Below are 24,272 nucleotides of genomic sequence, written 5' to 3'. Positions count from 1 at the left end.
AAGGCCAATCTTTCTATAGTTCCCTTTTTCTTACATTTAAAAATTAAATATTCTGATATTCATAAGCATCTTGTTTGGAAGAAGAAATGCAGTTCATCATCTAGGTGTTGTTCTTGTATCTCATAGGTTTAGTAACTGATTTGAAAGGACATTTTGTGACTCAGGTAGCCATGGGCAAAGCTCATACATGTGTGTTAATGAAGAATGGAGAGGTTTGGACGTTTGGAGTGAATAATAAAGGACAGTGTGGACGAGACACAGGCTCCATGAGCCAGGGAGGAAAAGGTGAGATACTTTTGTCTAGAAGTACCAAGTATAAAAACAATTTTTTCATTAATGTATTATTAGCAATGCATTTCCAGGTTCTGCATTGTTGATAAACTTAGACAAGACTAGCACGTCAGCATTGTCTCTCCTTGTTTTGGAACAAAGTTGGCTAACTGTCAAATATATGTAGTATTGTATTCTTTTGTTAACCAATTCAGTAAATGTTTAATTTTGCCTCCTTGAATTTGTTAAAAAGCATATGTCTATATAAAACAACTTCAGTGCTTTTCTTTTGGTGGTAGAGAGAGGTTTTTTGCTGCTTATCTTGCTTCCTGCATTTCCCAGTTACAAGGAATATATTTACATTTTACAGTATTATAGAAATACAATTTGTAGAGGTTATGTGGCACTCTAAAAAAATAAAAAATATTCCTGGCATTAAAAAATAAAAAACTGACCTGTTCCACATTGTCCCCTTTTTGTATTTATATTTATAGTCCTTTTTTAACTCCACATCCCTGTACTTCCTACTTTAAGCCTAAACTTGTCCCCCATCAGGTGTTTAAGAAAAATATAAATCTTAAATTTTTCTAAGTCTTTCCTTCCTTTTCAGAAAGAATGAAAACATGCAGAATTCTTGCATGTTTACATCTTATTACATCTTGCATGTTCACATCTTGTTGTTCTTCAAAATGCCAATCTTTCTATTGGCCTTGCTGCCTCTTGTTGCTCCTGCTGCCAACTTCCAAGCAGCCAGGGGGAAGCAGTTTAGCTGATATGTGGAAGGTTGAACAGTTAAACCACTAAGAAGAGGGTAGGTTGAGATAGAGGCTTGCAGTGGAAATCGACTGGAACATGAGAAGGGGAAGGAAGATGCATGAGATGAGAGGTTGGAGAGGTGAGGCTGGTCCTAGAAGATGGGTGGTTTGGAATCTGGGATTGACAAGGAACCCAGGAGAGAACAGTAGGACTGACGGAGTAAGGAGAAAACGGTACAGGTGTGGAGTTAGAAGTAAGAGGTGGGAATAAGCAACTACTGAACTTCTTTATGGAATGAAGCAGTTTGTTTGGAAAAAAAAATAGTAAGTGGTGATGACATTAAACTGCTGTGTTGAAGTGTTGCAATATCTTTCTAAGTAGGTTTTGGAGTTGAGAACATGGCAACAGCAATGGATGAAGATCTAGAAGAAGAACTGGATGAAAAAGATGAGAAGTCTATGATGTGTCCCCCAGGCATGCATAAATGGAAGCTAGAACAGTGCATGGTGTGCACTGTATGTGGGGACTGCACAGGCTATGGAGCCAGCTGTGTTAGTAGTGGGCGTCCAGACAGGGTACCTGGCGGGTAAGGAAATAAGTTCATGCAGAATCTTTCACACAGTATGCTGAACAAGTAAAACATGAATTAAATGTAGTCAAAGTAGGTCATAGGAAGTAGGGGGTGGAAGGGACTTGATCATCTAGTTCGGTTCATTGCTTAAGGAAATATCTAATGGGCGTGTCTACACATGACACTACATTGCTATAACGATGCGCTGTGGCAGCGTAGTGTCCGTGAGTGTCTACATGTGACCAGCAGCTACTTTGCTGTAGCAACTTGCTCCCCTGTTATAGTATGGGCCGTTACTGCACTGTTCTTTAGTACTTCCAAAAGAAAGTACTAAAACACAGCACAGTAACAAGGTCACTATAAGGCAATGTGTAGATGCGCCCAATTTATCTAAACCAGTGATTCTCAACTAGGTGTCATGGTACCCAGAGGTGCTGAATTATCCTTTTAAGGGTGTTGCAGACTGCCATGCAGTTTTTATGCTGTAGGTGCAAACATAAATCCACAAAACTAACCCAGAGAGTTCAAATAGGTATTTCAAGTGTCAGAAACATTTTGATCTGCTGTGCCCTTTGAGGTTTTTTTTTCCAGCAGAATGGCTGCTCTATTGTTTTTCCATAGTCAGAAAAAAAAAAAAGTAAAAACTATGAGTTGGCATTTTTGGAGTGGTGATCTGAGTCTAACGAGGTTGAGAACCACTGCTTAAAACATCCTAGGCAAATGTTTGTCTTGCCTGAACTAGAAGTTCTGGAAATTTCTCAGTTTCTCTAAGTGATCTATTTGATGGCTTAATGGCCCTCATAAATTCGTACTTTAATAAATAATACTATCTAAAGGACATGTTGCTATGAAGTTTTAAAATGAACACTTGCATGTGTTTATGCTGTTTTATAAACAGATTTGTAATCTTTTATTTTTTTGTAATACATCAACAAAAACATAAAAGAGGAAAGTATTGTTGAATACATTCAGAATGTAGTTTTGTCTTCCTTTTGACCTGGTTATATATTGAGTGCTTCTATTTAAATTGTGGGATTCCTGTCTTTAGGACTAATTTTTCTTTCTCCTGGAAGAGAAGAAGAATGATAGTGGCTAATGCAGGGGTTGGCAACCTCTGACCTGCAGGCCAGATTTGGCCCGTGAATAGACTGAACCCAGCCTGTGAGGGTCTGATCTGGCCTATATTTTAAGAACAGCTGGCCAGTTATCTGTTTCCACTTGCACTTTAGTAGCAGCGTGCCAATCTTGGCCGCTGTTTTAGTTGTCCACACCTTTTTGTCGAGAGATGTTCTCATGCTGTCATCTTCCCCATGCCCACAGCCTCTGCTTGTTGTCACAGCTGCTCCAAGCCCTTGCTTTTCCATGGTAATGATCAGCACAGGCTGCAGCTGGGAGAAAAGAGCCCTTCACAGGGAGTGGCCCTGGGGACCAGGTTACAAAGGGTGAGACTGCCTTAAGTCAAGGCAGCCAGCCCCTGAACTAATGCTTCCTTGTTACTTTGGGTCGGTCCATAGGGGAACTGAATAATAAAGTGCTACTTTCATGCATCTCCACTGTTGCCTTTCCCTCTCTTGCCAGGCTTGTGTTAAACTACTTCCTCTGTTCCTGGTTTTACATATAATGGGATGTTGGGGATGCCAACCTGGCTTTGTATGACTAGTATAATTTAACATACTTATCACTATGGAGGTGGGATGCTGGCATATAAATCTACTTCTTCCTTTTGTGCATCTCACCTCAGGAGAAACTACAGGGTAGGCATTATGTGTTCCCAGTTAGTTTTATGTAATATAGTGTATTGCAGCAAACCATTGATAAATCAATTTTCTTTATTTTTTGTAGTATCTGTGGCTGTGGCTCAGGTGAGTCTGGCTGTGCTGTATGTGGGTGTTGCAAAGCCTGTGCTAGAGAACTGGATGGTCAAGAAGCACGACAAAGAGGGATCCTTGATGCTGTCAAAGATATGATACCTTTAGATCTCCTGCTGGGTAAGTGAACTAAACAATATAGTTTTATCAATTTCAAGCTTTTAGCAAGATAATTATAATTTTAATCACACAGTATAACTGTCTTCCCCCTAAAATAAATTTTTGAGCTTTTTTTGATTTAATATCCCTGTATGGTATAACTTTCAGCAAATCACAGGTTAGTCTCAAAATTGGCCCAATATTATATGGTTTGATGTTTCTGTCTGCATTTTGATTTTCTAGTGGTAGGTAATAGTTTTTGTATATTGGTTTAATTGAGTATCATCTCTTCATTGCAGTGACTATTTGCAGTTATGGTCTTTCCTTATTAGTTCAGCATGGTAGTTCTTAAAATATTGCTTAGCAGATTTTTCCACAGTAATATAGTAAAATCAACGGTCAGATTGACAGTGAATCCATTATACTATATTCGTCTACTTGCGTGACAGCACTGTTTTGACAAGATAACACTTCTGGTCTCAAAGCTATTCTTGCCGCCTCTTGTTAGCTGTGGAAGGGAGGATTACCTTAATGCTGTTGCTGAAGACTGATACAGCAGATTTTTTTAACATGGGATTGGTGTCCGTATCGAACAATTTTTCCTTAAGTATTTTTGGAAAAAAATGGAACTTCCAAAAGTGTGAAAGCTGTTAAAATCAGTGGAAGAAACAGACTTGCATACAACTAGAGTAGTATTTTTATATCTGTATTTATAAGAAGAATTGAAAGAGCAAACTATGAAATAAAACCCATATATGAAACTTGCCACTATTACATATTAAAATGTCTGATTCTTAAAACTGCATTATTTTATTGTACATATTTTGGTCTGCAGAAACTATCAGCAGTTAAATCTGCTGCCACATGCAGTCCTAAAAGAGTTTATTTAAATAGATTAATGTAGTTTTAAACAGGATTAAACCAAGTGATAAGCTTTCTGGTGTTTTATAATTTCTGAAATTTGGGGGGGAAAATCAGGCAAGCTAACTGTAGCTAATTAAAAATATCTGTGTACTTGATAGATGGGAGGTGCAGAAAACCCTTAAATAATATTAAAATTGACAGGCTTATAAGATTCAAACATAAATGCAAAATTAAGGCTGTAGTCCACTCTGAAATAATTGTAGTCTCATTCTCTTATTTCTTAAACCTCTAAGCGTTTGTCATCCATAGCTTTGATATTCTTTTGTTTTAATAGGTTTTGTCACAGTCATAATTTTTTTAAAGTATAATAATTTTAATTTTGTCTTTGAATTCATTTAGCTGTTCCTGTTCCTGGGGTTAATATTGAAGAACACCTTCAGTTACGACAGGAGGAAAAGCGGCAACGAGTAAACAGAAGGCATAGATTGGAGGAAGGTAGAGGTAAGAGTCTTCGCTGTTTGTTTGAAGCTTAAATAGAGAAGCAGAACTTCTTTCTTTCTTAAAAATTGGCGAGGAACGTAGAAGAGCTTTTCTACAATAAGCCACTTTGTTCCCATTTTAAAAAAAAACACCAAAACTAAATTTGGGCTGTGTTAGCTTTCATGTTACATCTGTTAAATCATACAAGATTTACAGGCTTGGCAGGATTCGATTGATTGATTGATTTATATCAACAAACATTGATTTCACCTCACACTCGCCAATGGAAAAATAATTCCATTGGTAATCAAAATTTATAGAGAGGAGACTGTAACAGAACCCTTACCCCTGCTACTGGACAGTGGAGGAAGAGATGGAGGGACAGAAGGTGGAGGGGTGGAGCAGTAATTGGTTGCTTGTCCACAGTTTGGGGAAGTGGACTGGAGGGAAATAATAGGCTACTTAAACATCTACCTGAAGCCCAGAAAGGGGAGTGAGAAAGGGGGAGAGGGAAGAGTACCCAGTGGCAGCAGGGTCTTGCTCAGGCTGGGCCTGGCAGCTAAGCGTGGGGGCTGGAAGTGGCCGCCACCCCTCCTTGTGTTCCCAAAGCTCTGGGAGTGCTGCTGCCCTCCTTTTCTGGTCCCTGCCCCCTGGCCTTTTTCCTGATGAATGAACAGAATGATTTAAAGCAGGTATGATTTAATGATTTATGGATATTTACTTTTTATATTTTGACATGTTGGTTTTTTTTAACAGTATACTGTCATTACTAAATTGTCTGCCCCAACACTCCTAATTTTGTGCCATCTTGAAAATTTAAATTGATTTAAAAATGAGAAAACACCCCATTTTTGCACAATCCTGAAAATTTAAAGGAATAAAAATAAAAACAAATGCGTAAAGATAAACACCCTCAAAGTTATAAAAAAAAAATAAAATAAAATGATTTCTGCCAAGCCTAAAGATATAATAGTAAAATCGGTACATTGATCAAAATCTATTTACTGGAGAAAAATCATCATAAAAGTTAGTGTTAAATAGCCCTTTTGTATATAGTATTTTCATCTTTTGTTTTTTCCTACTTTAAGTAGTTTAATTAGCATAAAGACAACAAGAATGACAACAACCTTGCCAAATGTTACTGTTACGTATCATTGTCTTTTTGTGCCTCTTGGTACTAGGTTGGTAGTCCACAAAGTACTGTTTTCCTTTTCCCAACCAAAAAAGAAGTGATACAGATTTTTAGCAAGTAGTTATTTCAAGACAGTACCCTATATGTTACCATCATTAAAATTGCTATAATTGTATTTGTTTTGAAGACAAAAGGTGTACTGTCATATATGATTTGTGCAGAAAATGAAAGCTTTAGTGAAAGCATATACTGATTTCTGTTTCATGATAAATTTAGTATGTCAACATTTTTCCAGATTGCAAGCCACTGGGTGTATGAAAGCATAGTTACTGTTCATATTTTGTATGTGTTAAGAAAATACCACATGCAGGGAAGGAAGTGAGTAAGGTTAGCAGGTGCTTAAAACTTCTTGTTGTCTTAGCAGTTAAGAGACCAAATGTTGTAATTTTTCCTTGAGTCTATGTTCCCTGATATGTTTAGGTGATTCACAGGTTAATCACATTTTTCAATAGTATCCCAGCCACGCATTCAAGTCAGTTTAAGGCATGATAATACAGTCAATGAATCGCATTTATTTTACATATAATGTATAATGACTTATTTCTAGTGCACCTTAAATCAGATGTATGGTCAGAATGTCAGAGTCCAGCATAGGGCAGCCCCAGGGTCCAGGGCAGCTGTCCTGTACCCTGTCAGAATGGGGGAAGAACCCCAGGACCTTTTAAAAACCCTGTATGCTGTGCAACTAGGCAGCACGTAGAATTTTTACTTGTTCCCACCCATGCATAGAGACCACAGCCCAGTCCCAGGGGCCTTCTGTCTGGGTATGAGTAAAAACCCTGGGGTACTGCCCAGGTGGGCAAAATGTGTAGTTTTACAGGTGCTGGCACAGAGACCTGGGGATCTGGCTCTAACCACCTGATCACTGGATCTTCAGGCCCAAGGACCTATAAAAACTGTGTGTATGCTTCCCCTGCTACACTTTTGACAGGCAGCTGATTTTTGGCTGGGGCTGGGAACTGGGCTTGGGCTGGTTTCAGATCAATCCCTGGCCTCAACTCACAATCAGTTGATTGTAACATCTTGGTTTCACCTTGCTGATGCAGGGGGAGCCTGGGATTATGATCCTGAGCTCCCCTCTACTAGCTAGTAAGATGTGATTTGGCATCTAATCCCTGATTTGAAAATCACCTGATCCAGAAAATTGTGTGGCATGGCAGGAGACATGGTAATTGGGAGCTTGAATTGGATTCTTATCACACTTTTAAAATGAGTGTCTGCCTGGGACCTGTGTGAGACTGACTTTGAGATGGCAGGGTGGGGGAGTGCACCTTGTTCAAATGACTTCTTTATATTCCTGTATGGAAGACATACATACTACCTAGGTGCAGATCCAAGAATGCAACCTTATTTAGCAATACCTGGCACAACATTCTTGTGCTGCTTGGTGCCCTTTTCTACAGTGTTCCTGAATACCATCGGGATGTGGCTAAAAGAAGGGAGACTTATGCTTCAAGTATCTTAAGTCCTTCCAACTATGTGCAAACAGCTCTAGACCCTTTGTGTAGATTATTTTTTCATAAAAGTGTTCAGCCAACTTTATCAGGGCCGTGTTGGTCTAAAAAGCAAAAGCAGTCAGTGTGGTAGAGGTGATATCTTAGACCAACTTGATAGTTGCAAAAAAAGTCTTTATTTGCAAGCTTTTGGGCTCATGCGCCCTTCCTCAGGCAAAGGAGAATGCAAAGATTATAAAATTTATCCCAGGTAGAAATGAAAGTTCATAGGAGAGCCAGAAGGTGGTGTAAGTTCTCCTGGCTGGAAAAGTTCATTTTATGCAAATTAGGCTTGGATAAAAGTTGGAGCAATCTATTTACCTCAAAGGTGTCTGATGGAAAGCAGGAAGTTGAGTTATGCTTCTTTTTTGTTAAGGTATTTTATATTTTGCAGGGGGACTGGTGAGGGAAAGGTTCTCCTGCTGGGCAAGGAAGTTATGTTGTGTTAAGGCCAACTTTATTTTTTCCAGCCAACTTTATTTAATATTTAGACATTTTAGTCAATAAGTTAGGATTAAAGTATTCAATAGTGTAAACTTTGGGCATCAGTTCGGTTATAGAAAAAACTTCAATGGTGGAACTGAAGAGCAGAAATCAAGCTTTAAGTGCTGTACTTCCTTTCTATCTTTTATCCCAGGATTCGTATACATACTCAATTTTTCCTGCCTCAGGAAGGAACATTCCTTGTCAAGATGTTGATTTTTAATATATTCATTCTGAAAGTTTAAAAAAAAAAGGATACACAGTTAATTGTAGGTCTGCCAGCACTTCTTGAGGTTGTAGGCAGCTTTCTTGATCTGCTTTAAGTGGTGTAGAGAATCCACTTGGATCAACTTTGCCTGTGAATACACTTGAGCAGAAAGTGTAGTCATCAATTCTGTCATTCTCTTTGGCACTTTCTTTGAAAGTACAGGTAGTCAAGGGTTCCAAAAGTTTTAATCCAAGTCCTAAAGATAAAGAAACCTGTGCTTGATTGAAACTGGATTGGGTTAAAGGATTCTACTTTCTCTCTTATTAGAGACCATCAGAATGGTGAGGAGCTTTTCAGATCTGTTTTTTATACTACTAAACTTCCCCTTAAAAGAGTAGCTCAGATCCATTACTTGAATAGAATGGTTTCTGCATTACTTGGAAACTGTAAGTAAGATGGATGCAACCTCTCTGCAGCTACTACAGCAAGCATTCTCCTTGCTACAGCATCATAGTTTTCTTACATTTCTACCCCCCAAAATTGTCAAAGTTTTCTTACCACATTGCTTTTTCTTGTGTCATTTCTGCAGGACTTGTTATCACCTTTGTGTACGAGATCAGGTCTCTAATCTGCAGTGGAATCAGAACAGCTGATTCTTTTTTCATTCATCCATGTCTTAAAATATTCCAGCTCTAACTCAGTCTCAGATAATCATTCTCCAGCTACTATCTTTTTTCACAGAAGACTTCAGATGTAATCTTTGACATCTCACTCATTCACTATAATTTAACTTCTAGTGTTAAGTGACTCTTGCAGAAACTCAAAACAACAGCTTCAATTCAGTTAATATATAAAAGAGAGGATATGTTGTCAGTTGCCCTAAGATGTTGGTTTTAAAGATATGAGCTGGCCTGCAGAGCCCTATCATCTGGACCCCAGTGCTGCATGCGGGTCTCAGATTGGCCCATGGTGCTTGCTACATGCAATGTGCAAGACTGGCTTGGTGCACATGCTGCATGCTGGATCCTTGCATGCTAGACCCAGGGCTGATTCCAGATCAGGCCCACACACTGGCCCCATGTACTATATCTAGTGCACAGGGCCTTTCTGGCACACAACCCAAACTAGCCCCACATGCTGTAGGGCCTGGCACATGCTATATGCATTGCGGCTGATGTGCGCATTGCAAGCGGTGTAGAGAGCCAGTTTGGGGCATATGTGGGACCAGTCTGTGTGGACCAGCCCCACATCCCTTTCCTGTCCCGTGGGGCCTGATGAGTTTGCTACCCCTGCCTTAAGACGGATTTTTATCGTTCGCATGTACCCACCACAATAGATTCAGTGGTAGCTAAAATCGGTATTAAGATATTTAAGAGTGGATTAATGCACTCTGCCATTTGATAGAGGTGGAAAGAAAATGCACTTATTCAGAAAAAGGTTGTCCCCTCTCTTCTGCTTCCCAGATCAGTGCATAGGGCCCAAAAAGTGATACAAGAGGTACCAGTGAAACCTCTACATGACAAGAAGTGTCCCGAAGAGTCTGCTGTTCCAGGTGTGTCCATGTTACATGTAGGATTTTGGAATATACATATGGTATTACAGGCTGGAAATTCAGTTCAAGTTGTGAGAGAGATGGAAAATTAAAACATTGACTACTGTGAATGCATGAATGAATATAAAGTGCTAGGAGCAGTTTGTTCAGTTGTATCAAATTGGACAAAATTGTCCTGATTGTGAATGACATCGCTCAAAGAGCCATATTAAAGTTGTAAGCAAGACAGAACCGATTAATGGTGGAATAATACATAAGAAATTCCAGACATGACACTGGAACATTAGTCAGCTGGTGCCATGCCCCAGCAAATGAGTAGAATGCAAAAAACTGTAGACTTTTAAACTTAATCTTCTATAACCATAAAACAGGATTTCAATATCAGTCTTATAGAACAACATTCTCATTGTGATGGGTCTTATGAAGGCAAAAGTAGGGCCAGCTAATCATGCACTTAAGCCATACTGTTGGCACACACAGACTTGGTTCAATGACAAGGGACAATGACTTGTAGAATGTTGCCAATTAACTTACCTAGATGCGACAAGGGCACGTTTTCTCCAAAAAAGAGATTCACAAAACAACCTTGGGCATCACCAGATGGCATAACAAAGACCTGAATAACTTGTTTTGCTTCTGCAGGGAGCTTCATTCATGCCTTTGGGATTTTTGGAAGGGGAAATGTGGGCAGTAGCCATCATCACTACACTTCCACTTGAAGGTATTAAATTACAGAAATTAGGTGCCAAGAACATTAGCAAGGAAATTGGACTTGCATATTGATATGGCTGAGAATATATTGGGATTTTTCCCCGGTAGGAGTTTGCATTTTAAGACCACATTGGTTACCATTGCCAAAGGGAAACCAGTAAAACTGAAACATTTCATTGGTAATGGACAAGAGAAAGTTAACAAATTGAAAGAAAAGTATAGAGAAAGGGTAAATATTCATCAATGAGTCTGCTATCATTGTCAAAATGATTTGGGAAAAGGTGGTGGCAACCAGAAAAAAAAAATGAAAGTATGAGAATTCTGTGCCAAATTACAAAATGGATGGTAGACAAATGGTCAAAATTAAACCAGTAAAAGACAAATGTGGAAATATCATCCTCACTATGCCTGAATAACAAATGAACAAAAACAGATTGTTTTTCTTGTGGCTGCCTACAACTTTATCAGGGGCCACCAGCAGGGACTTGGGGAAAGTCTGTTCACCAGTGCCCCCCTTGGAGTCACCAGGAACAATGGCCACAAGCTGAGGGAGGGTAGGTTTAGGTTAGATATTAGGAAGAACTACTTCACTGTAAGGGTGGCCAGAGCCTGGAATAGGCTTCCCAGAGAGGTGGTGCTCTTACCTTCCCTGGAGATCTTCAAGAGAAGACTGGATAGGCACCTGGCTGGGGTCTTGTGACCCCTGGCACCCCCAGTGCTCCTTCCTGCCCATGGCAGGGGGTTGGACTAGATGATCTGTCTAGGTCCCTTCCGAGTCATTGATTCTATGAGAGAGAACATGTTTATTATATATTAAATAGGGCTCCAACTGACATTGACAGCATAGATATGAGAGAAGACCTCTGTTAAATGTAAGGAAATTGGAAAACTTACAGCGGTTTAATTTATTGACAGTTGCTTTAAGGTAGCAGATTAGGGTAAAATAACAGAAGATCTGCTCAAAGTAAGTGATGAACAAAACTCAAAAATATTGATATGACTCTTCAGCTGGTTATGGAAAACAATCCATCTTGATGCTCTTTTTTTCTGTTTAATCAGAAAATCATTGTTCATTTAAATCCCCTTTCTTAGCTAACTGACTTCAGATCATGCTGTCATTCCCAACAACATTCTTCTTTATGGTTATTCTGAATAGAATCTACAATGTTTTCAACAGTTTCAAGAACAACAATTTGACTTCCATTCCACCTAGTTTTTTATTGCTCATATCTTCATGCTATGTAATATTAAATCAATGAATAGAAGCTGCATCTTACTTTAGTGATTTTTCAGAAAGCCTTTGAGAGTTGAGACAGTTGCTGTAGTAGATAATCCATGTTTTTTCCATTTCCATGCAAAATTATCTTGACCTACTACAGTGTTTTTTTGTTGTTTTTTGCTTTTTTTTAAATAAGCAAAAAAAATTGCTACAATCTTCAAGCAAAAGCTAGTGGTTTGATTTAATGTTATCATTGGAGTGGGAAAAAGATGGGTCCTCTATCCTTTGTTGTGTTGTGCAATAGACCTTAGTAATAGAAATTCTGTTAGTAAATGGAGTATGTGGAGATGCAGGCTTGATTAATATTATCTGCCTTCTGAGCACATCAATAAATGAAATAGCCTAGTTAGAATGACTGAGCAATTAGGTCTTGTAATAAAAAAAAAAAAAAAAAAAAGTCTGTCAAGGTCATAGAAGTCAATATAGCATTAGATGTTTGCACTGCTCTAGAAGGAGAGCAATGATTTCATTGTTCTAATATGGTCCTTGAGTTCCTTTACCTAGGTAGCACCACCTCCTAACTCTGACCACCTTTTATTATGTAACAGAGCGAGTGGGCAAGGCAAACACTGCTGCCAAAAATTTATAGCTACATGCTAATGTTGATGGTGTTAAATTTCTATAGTAGATTGAGCTTGTAAAAAACAATGTCCTGAGTCAGTTTTTCTCAACATTATTAGGCTCAAGGCACCCCTTGGAAAATGCCAACTCTTAGTTTTCACTTTTTTTTTGATTATGGAAAGAATAATGCAACATTTTTGTTGTTGCAAAGAAATTGCGGTAGGTTAGCATTTTAACACTGTGGACTCTTACTTGAAATCATTGGGTTTTTCTTGTCAGTTGGCACCCTTGCAAGGATCTTAAGGCACCCTGAGGTGGTGTAGCACTGTGGCACCCAGTTGAGAATCGCTGTCCTAAGTATACTACTGTTACTCATCAATCCATGGTTCCAATCCATCCAAGTTCATCTAAGGGAAGTTGAAACGCCTTTCCTGGGGTAAGGCATAAAGTGGTCAGACAAAATAAACCACAAGATCTTGGACGGAGTATGGTTATTAGTGCTTATGAATAAATGGTACAGGAAAGAAGAACTGACACTGGCCATATTCTGAAAATGCTAAATAACAAGGTCTCTCAGAAAGATGTGTTTTGGCAGCTCTCAGACAGAAGGAAGAGAGGTCAGTCCAGGGGGGACCCTACACTGTTCATTGAGGCCTGAAACAACTTGAGGAGGTTAAAGGAACAACTAAGCTATGGATTAATTGTGAAAACCGGCCTCTTGTCTTTTTCATTTTATAGTGTGAGAAATGGATTAGATAGGATGTTAACCCTGGCTTCCATCATATTTTTCTTTATTGAAGGATTGATTTGCAGCTCTTCAGTATTCTACTAAGATGTACTGAAAGTATCATTGGCTCACAAATGGGTAGTGAATTATTTTAAATATTAAGTCATCTTCCATATTCTTTGTGTTGGCCTCAGGCTACTTACAAAATGTATATCTGTAGTGAAAGGTCACCTAAGGAAGGAAAGACTTCATGTTTACTCTTATTTCTACAACTGGTTAATTCTAATGTAATCAAAGTGCTAGCATAATCAACAGAAAGTCTGCCTGTTTCTTCCTTTAAGCCTGTTCCCACTTTGAAAGTCTAGATTTCATGAAGCTGAAAAGTTTTGAGATTGTACCCCTTCAGTGAATTCCTGTCTCAGTCTTCATCTTAGATCTTACAAAGGGCAGAACATTTTTTCCTTAGGAAATGTGCTTGGTAATAAAATTTTGTGATACCTTGTTACCTTAGTAGTTTTTAGCACAGGTTGGCAGGGTTTTCTTGACTCACGTGCATAATTCTGATGTGTGCCTATGAAACTTAAAGTACTGGCGCTTATCCAAATGCACGCAAGGTGCAGACAACACAAATCGGAAATTTGACCATTCTGAAGAAAGTTCTTCTGTCGCTAGAGTGGAAATAACCATGTAGCACCCTCACAGCTGTACCATTAGGCTCTCTTCTTGCATCACTATCAGCATGGGTGCATCCAGGCTATATTGGTGGTCACGTTATGACAAGTTCACAGTGAAAGGACACCGGAATCGTATGTAGAGTCATGTAAACCTTCTAAAACTCAGAAGAATTCTTGGGCATTAAATAGATTCTTTCATTATATCTGATAGTCATTTGGTACACTGTTAGCAGTACTGTCACAGTGTTCTGAATAAATGCAACGAGGTGGCCTTTTGGCTCAGGATATGCCTATATTCCAGTTGTTCCTATGCTTAGCCTGAACTACCTAATTTGACTTGTTTCTCCATAGGGTAAATTAGCTCATGCAGAGTTTCATGCTGCTGAGTCTAGACTGCTGACTGATATAGAGCTAGCTATCTTAACTTGACCTTAGGGAAGCAACAGCTCTAGTATGTTCCTAGTTGTTGTTTAGCTGGTAGGGAAGAGCAACTCTCTGGAAGACCATTGTCAAAAATAGACTCCTGAGTGATCACTGAAGATGGATGACATCTTAGCTCAGGGGTCAGCATTGTTTTTGTGCAGAGCACCAAATACCTTCACATCCTCAGCTTGTAAAATGTTGGTATGCCAGGGTGGATGCTGGAAGAGCTGTGAGGGGCCCAATCCCTGTTGTGCCAGCACAGCTGCAGCCCCTTTTCCGTCATCTGCTCCAAGGTTCATGTGCGTCTGCTGCTGACAGTGAGCTGGACCGGGGCTCCATGGACCCCAGTGCAGCTGCTTTGCAGTCTTCCTTGCCACCTGCTATGAGCAGCCTGGACTCCATGGCCGTCAGCAGGGGCCTGCCCAGAATCCAACCTGGCTGTGGCATGCTGAGTAAAATGGCTTTGTGTGCCAGGGCTTGGCAACCCCTGTTTTAGTTTGTTCTGAATACCGGCCATAGACTTCTTCGCAGCCAGTCAAAATGTGAAATAGCAATATGTCTTTTGAGAGCAGGTTGGGACAAGAATACAGTTTTGGGTGTTTCCCTTCAGATTATACAGTCAAGGACTTCTACATGCTTTTTAACCTGTACCTCTTATGCAGAGGCAAAAGGAAAATAACAGGATCGAGCAAAAATTTATAGTTCTTATTTGTTCCACGTAAGTGTTCTTTGGACCTATTGTATCTTTCAGCAAGGACCTAGAAGGACTCTCCTTTCATTCCAGATTTACTGTCCTAACAGCATGCTCAGCTGCATCTTCCTGACCCAACTCTAGCTGCCTGTGTGGACAGTATTTTTTTCTAACAAATGTAGAACGTTCATGTTGATTAAAATTTTATCAAGTTACTAAAATCTCAGCAGTGATATTTTTTTCTTTTTAAAGACGTGTGTGTAGTAAAAGCACACTCCCACAGTAGCTTAATTTTTTTTGTTGTATGCTAGAATTTTTGTCCCAGAGTAATATATTTGGGTTATAAATTGATATTTTTTATGAAACAATTTGTTTTTTTAAAGGCCTCAACATTTATCCTGCAGTAAAACGTCTGCATCTTTAGGGGATCTTCCTTTTTTCTGCATTTATAGAAACTACTCTGTGAACCAGTGGAAGAATCCTTTTTATTTTCTTTTATAAAAACAGCGTTCTTGTTTACAATCCTGCAAACTGAATTGATAGTTCTGTAGGAAAAGAAGTTTTGTTTGTTTCCTCGGTCTACATTTTTGCTTAAAGTGGGTTTATCCAGAGTCTGCATGAAACTATCTGGCATTTTTTGTATTGAGCCCCTCTTATGTAAGAGGGCAAATAAAAATTACATGCTTTGGATATTGAGCTCTTTAGCTTTCTATTGTGATAGGCTTTGTGATTTTTTTTAAAAAAATATTTAGAGGCTTTTTTGGTCTTCATATGGTAGAGGCCAGGTTTTCTCTTCCAAATAATGGCATGTAAGGTAAATCCTCAGTTCAAAGGATTTATACCCTTGTGACTGGCCATGTGTCCCAAGGGATAAGGTCCCATCTGTTAGAACTGTGGCAGTTAACAACTTGCCTTAGACTTCTACAAGTCCTAGAAATTTGCCAGGTGACTGGGAGGTTCCATTCATGCTTTTACAAAACATTACTTCCTGGATTTGATGCTCAGTTTGGCAGAACAGCCTTTAAATCATGTCTTTAGATTCTCATGTCCTATTTTCTGCTGTGATATTATAGCTTTTAAATCTATTGCATGAGTGCAGGTGTGCAGATTCATTTTAAAGGTAAGTCAGCTACTTTTAAGTGACTGTTTCAAGGTTCTGCATATTCATACTTCCAGCTCAGCTTTTCTATTTTGAAGACTGAGAAAGTATTCACGGATGTGGCAGGAAGGAACTGAAGAAGCAAAAGTGTTACACTTCCTTTTTACAGCTGTGCTTTCTAGAGTACTTGTGGAATGGTGATGGATGGGGAGGAGAATGACAGTACTATTGAGGACCTACCAGCTAAGGTTCCACTGTCAGAAGTGTATCTGGCTGGCATATTTTATGTGTTAAAAGTGCAGAGTCCATTTTTAAAAATGTCGACAAATAAGTAACTTTCCCTCCTTTGAGTAATGATTTTGTATCTTGCTTTTGAAGAGTTTATTTTTATGAAACCAAGTGATGGGTAAGCAGCATGGTTATTTCAGTTTGATGGTTCAGGCTGCATCTAAATTGGAGAAGTGCACGAGTTTAGCAAATTTGATTTTAAAAAGTATCAGGTTAAACATAGTCTAAAGTTAAATCTGTATAATTCTTGCTTATATCATTATAAGCAAGGGCATCCAGGTTTCATCTTGGATACAGGGGTTTTCAACCTTTTTTAAGGAGAGTACATCTTCTGGTGGGTAGGGGGAGGAATCCCGTGGCGGCCAGTCGCTGAGCAGGCAGGGGCAGGTGGGGGAGGCGGACGCAAAATGACAGTGCTTCCCAAGTACCCCCACTTCTCCATGCTACTGCTGCATATCTCCTGGGGCCTTCCCAAATACCCCCAGGGGTACACGTACCCCCGGTTGACAGCCCCTGACATAGAGCATCAGCTTTTAGTTATTCTGGGGATGTCTTCTTTTAATGTCAGTTATGTAGCTTGCAAACTATCTTAGTCTTCAGTTTAAGGAAGAATAGGGTCCTCTCTCTCTCAGTTCAGACTCTTTTTTTGAGTGAGACTTGGCGCTGATCCGCTTCTAATCCATATCTCTTCTTATGGGTATTTGAACAGAGAATCATAGAATCAATGAGTCAGAAGGGACCTAGACAGATCATCTAGTCTGACCCCCTGCCATGGGCAGGAAGGAGCACTGGGGGTGGCAGGGGTCATAAGACCCCAGCCAGGTGCCTATCCAGTCTCCTCTTGAAGATCTCCAGGAAAGATGAGAGCACCACCTCTCTGGAAAGCCTATTCAACTTGTATAGCACTGGTTGCAGTTCTATACAAGTTGCCTCTCTGGAAAGCCTATTCCAGTGCTATACAAGTTGTTTGTGTTAGTTACAGTTTGGAACTGGATTAGGGTGTTTTTACACTAAAAGAATTGTGACTAGTTCTAATAGCCTTTGCTAAAAGCCTCTAGTAATTCATGCCCGCATGTCTAACAGTCATACTGCAAGTATGGATGTAAAAGACAGTTTTGTTGAGTGACTGATAAACTGGGTTCTCGTGGCTGTTTATTTTGACTCTATTATTTTAGGCTATAAAACCTGCTCTTAAATTAGTGTTGTGCTTTTCTTCAAGAAGATTTCTCTTGTATGTGGAGGTCTTGTCAGTTGCCACTATGTCCACTTTTCCTTTTCAGGGATGTTTTCATTTAGCGTTTTGGATCTTGTGCCGATGTAGCCGATATCACTTAAAATCTAGACTTTCTTGGATCATTTTTGGTTTAGCTTTTCTAAAGACTAGAATTTCTCAGTATAGAAACTGAATTGTTTGTTTATCATAGTGATGGATAGTAATAAAGTGGTTCCCTTTTATATTTTTCAGTACTTGTTGATATATCTTGACCACCAAGCTTTGATCACACTTCTGTGGGTAATAGGTGGAATAGATAAAATTACTTTTCTGATGGCAGGCTGGCAGGTGTAGATTTCAATAATTGTTAATCAGCATGGAGGAATTTCTTCTGTCTTGTACTGAAGCATTTTCCTCTGATATTTTTCTTGTTCATTATACAGGTTGAGGCAGTAGGGAAGGTAGCAGTATGTTTTGACCTGAGACAACAATGGTATGTGGACAGCGTAAATTACTCACTTTTAACCTAGCTCAATAAAGTGGTATTTCTGCTTTCCCATGTTTAGACAAGATTGGAACTAATTGGATAAGAGTTTTGTAACTGAAAGTGTAATCTGAGTAAGAAATCTGGATGCTGGTAGTAAGGATGGCTTCTGCCACTTAACACTGGGCAGTTTGTTCACTTGTGTGACTGTGTAGGAGGTTTCCTGGAACATTAGCTGCTTTTGAAATCTCCAGGAATAATGTGGGCCCAGACTGCTTTTTCAGCTTGTAAACATAGTGGTCAAATGTAAAGTTCTTTCACTTGCAGCATTATTCCCTCATCTATGCTAAATACAACGCTGCTTATTATAGGTTACTTGAAAGCTACAGTTAGCTCAGAATACAGCTGCCCACTTGCTTAATGGCATTAGCTGCAGGAAGCATTTTGCACAGTTGGTTCAGCTGCACTGGCTTTCCATTATAGGTGTTACTTTGCTGTAAGGGAACCCTGCATCTTTGCGTCTTGACTTTCCAACTTGTATAGCACTGGTAGAGGCCAATTCAGTTGCTTGATTGAAAAATTGAGTCTTCAGCTTGGTGGTTAGATGTTGGTTGACTTTTGAAACCCAGTTCTGACAGTTTGATTTTTAGTGCGTGTGTAAGGGTCTGAGGATCACAAGCTGTTATCAGAGGGCTTGGAAACATTGAGAATGAATAGAAGTCTGGGCAAAATCTCTACTTTTCTTTAACAGTTTCTATATGTATTCTGGGTGTCTTTTATTAATATGTTTTGTAATTTTTTTAGCTGCGTATGTGTTTGTTGTATATTGTCTAATATGTGTGTTTATAGACGACTGTTCTCTTCTGTCCATATTTTTACTGTTTAAACCGCTTGGATGAAACCAGTTTAGTTTGGCTCCCTTGGAGATCTTAGGCTGCATTCTGTAAAGTTCTGCAAGGTTACAGCCTGAACTCCCACATCATTTGTAAGATTCATAGGCTTTTAACTCCATCCTTGAAGAGTAATACAGCTCAACAGAACTGAAGCTGAGCATTAAAATATCACATTACTTGCTAAAATGGTCACTTTTATAATACGTTAGTGCCTATCTGTGCTGTTAGGTTAGTGGAGTCCTTGCCTTTCCGTCTGAGGGCCAAGCATGGTTGCAGAAGTTTAGTCGGTCACTATTGATAATTGGGTCATATTTTTGTCTCAGTTCTTTGCTCTTAGTGCAAAGAATGAAGGCACCCACAAGTCCATTGACTCTCCTGGCCTAAAGGAAATAAAAGCAGCATATCTGAGTCTAACAATTTGCCTGTTGCTGCCTGTAGCTCACAGGCGGTCAGGAGCAGGAAGAGTAATAGGGAATACTGTATTTCAGCCATTTCCAGTTAGTTTATCTCATGAGGACTAGAACCATCTGGCATAAATGAGTACTATATCTATTTTGCATTGAAGTATTTCACTGCTAAAGGCAGTTTGAGTGGTAGCTGCTACTTTGCTTCATGGTACTTGTTTCTATTGGTTGGCTTGGGTGGCTTTGTTAGAATGGGAGCTGTCCCTTGTAGTTGCTCTGTAGGCTCAGATGAAACCAGTCTTGTGCTCCTGTCCTGCTCTTTTTGATATGGCCACAATTTACTTCCACTTGAAACACAAATATCCCTTGAGACATTGGTTGAGATACTGCTGCTCTTCATATAAAACAATGATCATAGTAATAAATCTGCATAACTTACATTTTACTCTTTTAAAATTATTGGGGAACTGCCTAAGACAGTTAATTAAATTTGCACAGTATTGTTTATTTATCACTTTCCAAGTAAAGATTTTTCACTTGTGTGTACACATATTTAGTAGAAAAAGATAGTTGAAAGTGCTTGGCAGTCTAATATGTATTTAAATAAGTGATGCAGCTGAAACTGGTCTTATATTAACTAATTAGATAGTCCCTGCAATATTAGTTAAGCTAATTGTTGACATATTACTTAAAACAGGACTATTCTTGTTTCTCAGAGATTCTTCTGTTGTTGCTCAGTAGTGCGAAGAAAATAGCAGTAGAACACTTTTGTAAAACTTACTGTTCCTAAAGAAATGAATAAAAATAGGAAGTCATTAGTATATTAAGAGTATGAAAGCAAACAGCTATTTGTTCACAATTTAGTTTTCTTTCTCAGTTTGATATGTAATCGATGTATAGTTTCATCAAAGTTTAGACTTTAGTATACTTTGGAGAGAGAGAGAGCATGCTCTTCCTGTGCTTTGTCAATTTAAGGCCTTGATACAAGTCCTATAAAGCATGGTTAACATTATTAAATACCAGATGCATGCATTTGAACTTGGTGAGCAAGGTAGCTGATGGGCTTCCTCTCTTTGGCAGTTGGAGACCTGTGTACATGCAGTCCCATACAGGGCTGCATCAGGTGAAGTTTTCAACTTCCTGGTTTTTGGGGAGCACTGGTTAGTTGAAAGGGTATCATTGGCTGATTGGGATCTGATTCCCCAAAATCATATGTCCTGCTATGTATGCATGGCATGCCAGGATGTGTATTCATTGGGATCCAGGATCAGATCCTGTTGTCCCATTAAATTAACATTTGCCAGTAGCCTAGTGATGAGTGCCATTATCTGGGAAGAATTTATTCTAGAAATTGGTTTCATTATGCTTTCTAGCAAATGTGCTGAATGCTGACAGTATTATCTGACCTTGGTTGTACTGGGCAATTAATGGCTTTTTAAAGTATAAGCAAATGATGCAATAAATGGCTTAGCAATTAATTAATTTTACTGAAAATCTAATTTAGCACTAATATTTCTGAGTCTGTTAATTGGTACTTAATATCTGAATAAGAAGTATTAAAGAAAAATTACTAAAAATTAAAGTATTAAATAAAATAATCACACAGTAAGTGTAGTTGTATTGCAACAGTTTTAAGTATTGTTCAGTCAGCCATCCATTTGGTCATTTTAACCTTTTACCTTTGCATCAGTTTACTAGTAATGTTACTTATTGTTTGTTACTGTAGTAAAAACAAATTATTTAAACTAATAATTTTTGATTAATCATTGCAGAGAAAGTAACTTTATAAATGCATAACTTAAATATTTATTTCAATGCTTTCAGTAGCTACAAGGTTTCTTTTTTCCTAAGTATGTGAAGTGCCTTTTATTTAAAGGCAAACAGAATTAACATAAATATTATATATCCTACAACAGATCAAAAAACAGTTGAGTTTTTTTCCTTTCTTCCCTTGTTTCCCTAGGGCACCCACAATGCCCTAAACTATCCAAGTAAATTCTAATTGAAACCTCCTACATATTAACCAATATAAAATGTGAATTCTTCAAATATGAAAATAAAGGGTTTTTTTTAGATAAATCAGTTGCATTTTAAAACTTCATTTGCCGTAGACATTTTCCAAGAAGGACAAATGTCTGCTATTTTAAGTTACTTCACAAACCATATAAACAAATACACCTACAGGGCTCATCCAGACATGTGTGGACATTTGTTTCCTCGGTGACAAGTAGCTTTGGTGCATGGCAAGTTGCCCTGGGTGGGGTAGAGGAGGCTGGGACCAGCACCGGGCTGGCCCGTGCAGCCTTACTTGGGGGCCTCCAGGGGCTGCAGCTGCAGTGATTCTGCCACGTGGCGTCTGGCTGGCAGCATAGCACGGTTCCAAGTGGCCCAGCTCTGCTTTTCAACAGAGCGCGCTGGCCAAGAATGCATTGTTACATTTTTTTTTTTTTTTTTTTCCCCTCCTTCTTTCCTGTGGGGTGTTTTTTTGACCAAGGGTCAAAAAAACCTGTGAGGAAAAAAGCCCAGCACAGTACATGCTCGAGCAGCATACTTTGCAGCATGGAGAACACCAGACTGTGTGGTATGTGGCCCTGTAGACATGTTTGCAGCATCACATACTCCACAACCATGCTCATCTGGATGCACCCACTATGTACAATAATGTTAAATATTAAAATTTTATTGTCCAACCATTGAGAGGTTTGGTAGAGACAGAGTTAAGGCAGTGTTCAAGTCTTAATTCAACATCTCCCCCCACTATAAATCCTCCTTGACTTAATCTATTTTTCATCTTCCATCCTTTACACAGTTGAACCAGATAGCTTCCTCTCCTGTCCTACTGGGGAGTTGTCAGGGTAAGAATATTGAGAACACAGAAAGGCAGTGCCTGCTCTTTCTTCCAGTACAAGGTGTCACAGTAGCCTATAGGAGCAGGCAGCAGGTATCACAGGGAAAATTGTGCTCAGCCTCTATGGAGCAGAGTGGAATGTGTTTAGATGGAATATTGACAACTGATTTTTTCGACGTGCACGTCAAAGTAGAGAATTATTAAACTTCAGTTTTTTCAAATGATTTTATGTTGGGCAGATGTGTGTGGTTTTCTGTAGGAGCAGAAAAAGGCAAGCCTCTATGCAATGTCAGTCCCTCTGCCCAAGTTCAAGACTTTGCTATAAATTGTGGAAAGCCTTACAACATCTCAGTTGGATGTGCTTTTTAAAGACATGGCAAAACAAAGTGTATTTAAAATTTTGTTCTCTGAAGTGTCTGAAGGTCTTTGTGATACTTTACATAATAAAACAACATAAAAATCCTTCTGAAGCAGATACCAGGTATAGAATTTTTTTTAGTTTTGCGAAGTTATAAATTCTTGAAAACTGGTGTTTATAACTAGTGCTAGGGAAATGTAACAATCTGTTGTGCTGTAAACTCTACCTCTTTATAGTAGCCACAAATTGGCCAAGGTAAAAACATAATAAAACTGCAAAGTGGAGCACTCAATTTAGGAAATACCTAGAAATAAGGGGTATTTATACATGTGTTCCAGGAGGCACAGGGGGAGGGAGGGGGCACTTTAATTAGCACAGCTGCAAGAGCCATGCGAATGAAAAGCACCCAGAGTGTCATGTATCAGCATCCCCATGCTGAAAAATGGCGGTGGGGCACTTTGAACTAAAGCTCATCGAACAAGTTCTAGTTTAAAGCACCCCACTACCATTTTTCAGCATGGGGACACTTTTACATACAACACTGGAGGTTGCTGGAGTGCGTTAACTTCCACACTCCAGCAGACTCTATCAATCTAGTCTACTCCAACATGCTGGAATTATAGTGCCTCAGAGCAGGCTTCCTGCATGTGTATAGGAAGCCAAGGTTTCTTGTGCAAATTTAACTACCTATATTGTGATATCATCTTTGTTTACACATGACCACATATTGTCTTTTCCTACCATTTCCTCATTCACTGTATAGAATAACTGGTGCTCACTGAATGAGCAGTTGACAAAATTCTGTTTTATTACCCTTGCTTTGGACCTTACTGCACATTATGACCCAACACTCTGAACAGAGAATGATTAATTTTCTTGTTGACTTTTGTGTTGCAGTCATTTCTGTAAAGATTTGTGTCGTTCTGCAACACTTTTGATCTTTTCCCAACACCTGTAAGCTGAAGTACTGCAACTCTTTACTTTTTAAATATGGGAACTGCAACAGAAAAATTAAGGTCAATAGTATCTACAGATTTCTGGCATTTCTGACTTTTGAGCGCTTGACTTCACACGCTTAGTTCTATTTCTTTGATATATTTGTGTAGCTTCCTAGATATTTAAAAAGCAAACTGGAAAAAAAAATCTATTTTGTGATGACATATGGCATCCACGGAGCTTTTAGCAGGGCTAAAACTATTAGTTTTCTTTTACAAGTTGCAGTTCCCTGAACTATGCAAAATAACTGTTAACAGAAATAGGTTGTCATTCCTCTGTGTGGACTGAGATTAGAGGGCTAAGACAGCAGAGGAATGGGAAGACTAGGATCTTGGGAATCTTTTCAGGATCTGGAGTGGGGAATATGCTTTAGGAGTTGTGGAGCCTTTTCCTTGTTCACGCCTAAGTATTCCCTCAAACTGTTTCTTGTCCTTATTCTCATCTCCTGTGTAGTCACACTCTTGACTTATTCAAGGTTTTCTTTTACCTTCCTCATACAGGTCCAGTCTTGTCCTTCAAATCCTACTTTGCTTTTCCTCCTTCTTCTGATCTTTCCCAGTCCTCCTGTCTCTTTACCCCACCATTCTGCTTCTTAATCCTTCCTCTTCCTTTTCTAGTCTGTACTTCCTTTGCCTTATCAATATCTACTATCTGCTCCCAGTCTTTGCCTGTGTTTGTTCCACTCAGGTATCTGACATTGTGATAAAAGTTGCCTATGAAGAGAACGGGAGAGGAATTGGACTAGGAAGATGGTAGTATTTTAGAAGATGTAAAGGAGGATTTGGCA

The 24,272-nt window shown here is 39.0% G+C and overlaps 1 protein-coding gene across 1 annotated transcript in view; it reads left to right on the top strand.

Annotated features, from left to right (window-relative positions):
* Positions 1-24,272, top strand: part of MYCBP2 (MYC binding protein 2, E3 ubiquitin protein ligase) — a 336,755-nt gene that overhangs the window by 71,924 nt on the left and 240,559 nt on the right. Inside the window, exons 14-17 of the mRNA XM_019523825.1 lie at positions 127-285; positions 1,408-1,612; positions 3,440-3,585; positions 4,828-4,929. Of these exons, the coding sequence (XP_019379370.1) occupies positions 127-285; positions 1,408-1,612; positions 3,440-3,585; positions 4,828-4,929 (612 nt within the window). The remainder of the gene's footprint in view (positions 1-126; positions 286-1,407; positions 1,613-3,439; positions 3,586-4,827; positions 4,930-24,272) is intronic.

This window comes from Gavialis gangeticus, unplaced genomic scaffold (genome assembly GCF_001723915.1).
Source record: "Gavialis gangeticus isolate Ggan-Ray unplaced genomic scaffold, GavGan_comp1, whole genome shotgun sequence".
In the NCBI taxonomy this organism is placed as follows: Eukaryota; Metazoa; Chordata; order Crocodylia; family Gavialidae; genus Gavialis; species Gavialis gangeticus.
Note: the sequence above shows the minus strand (reverse complement) of the source record. Positions and strands in the feature narration are given on the sequence as shown.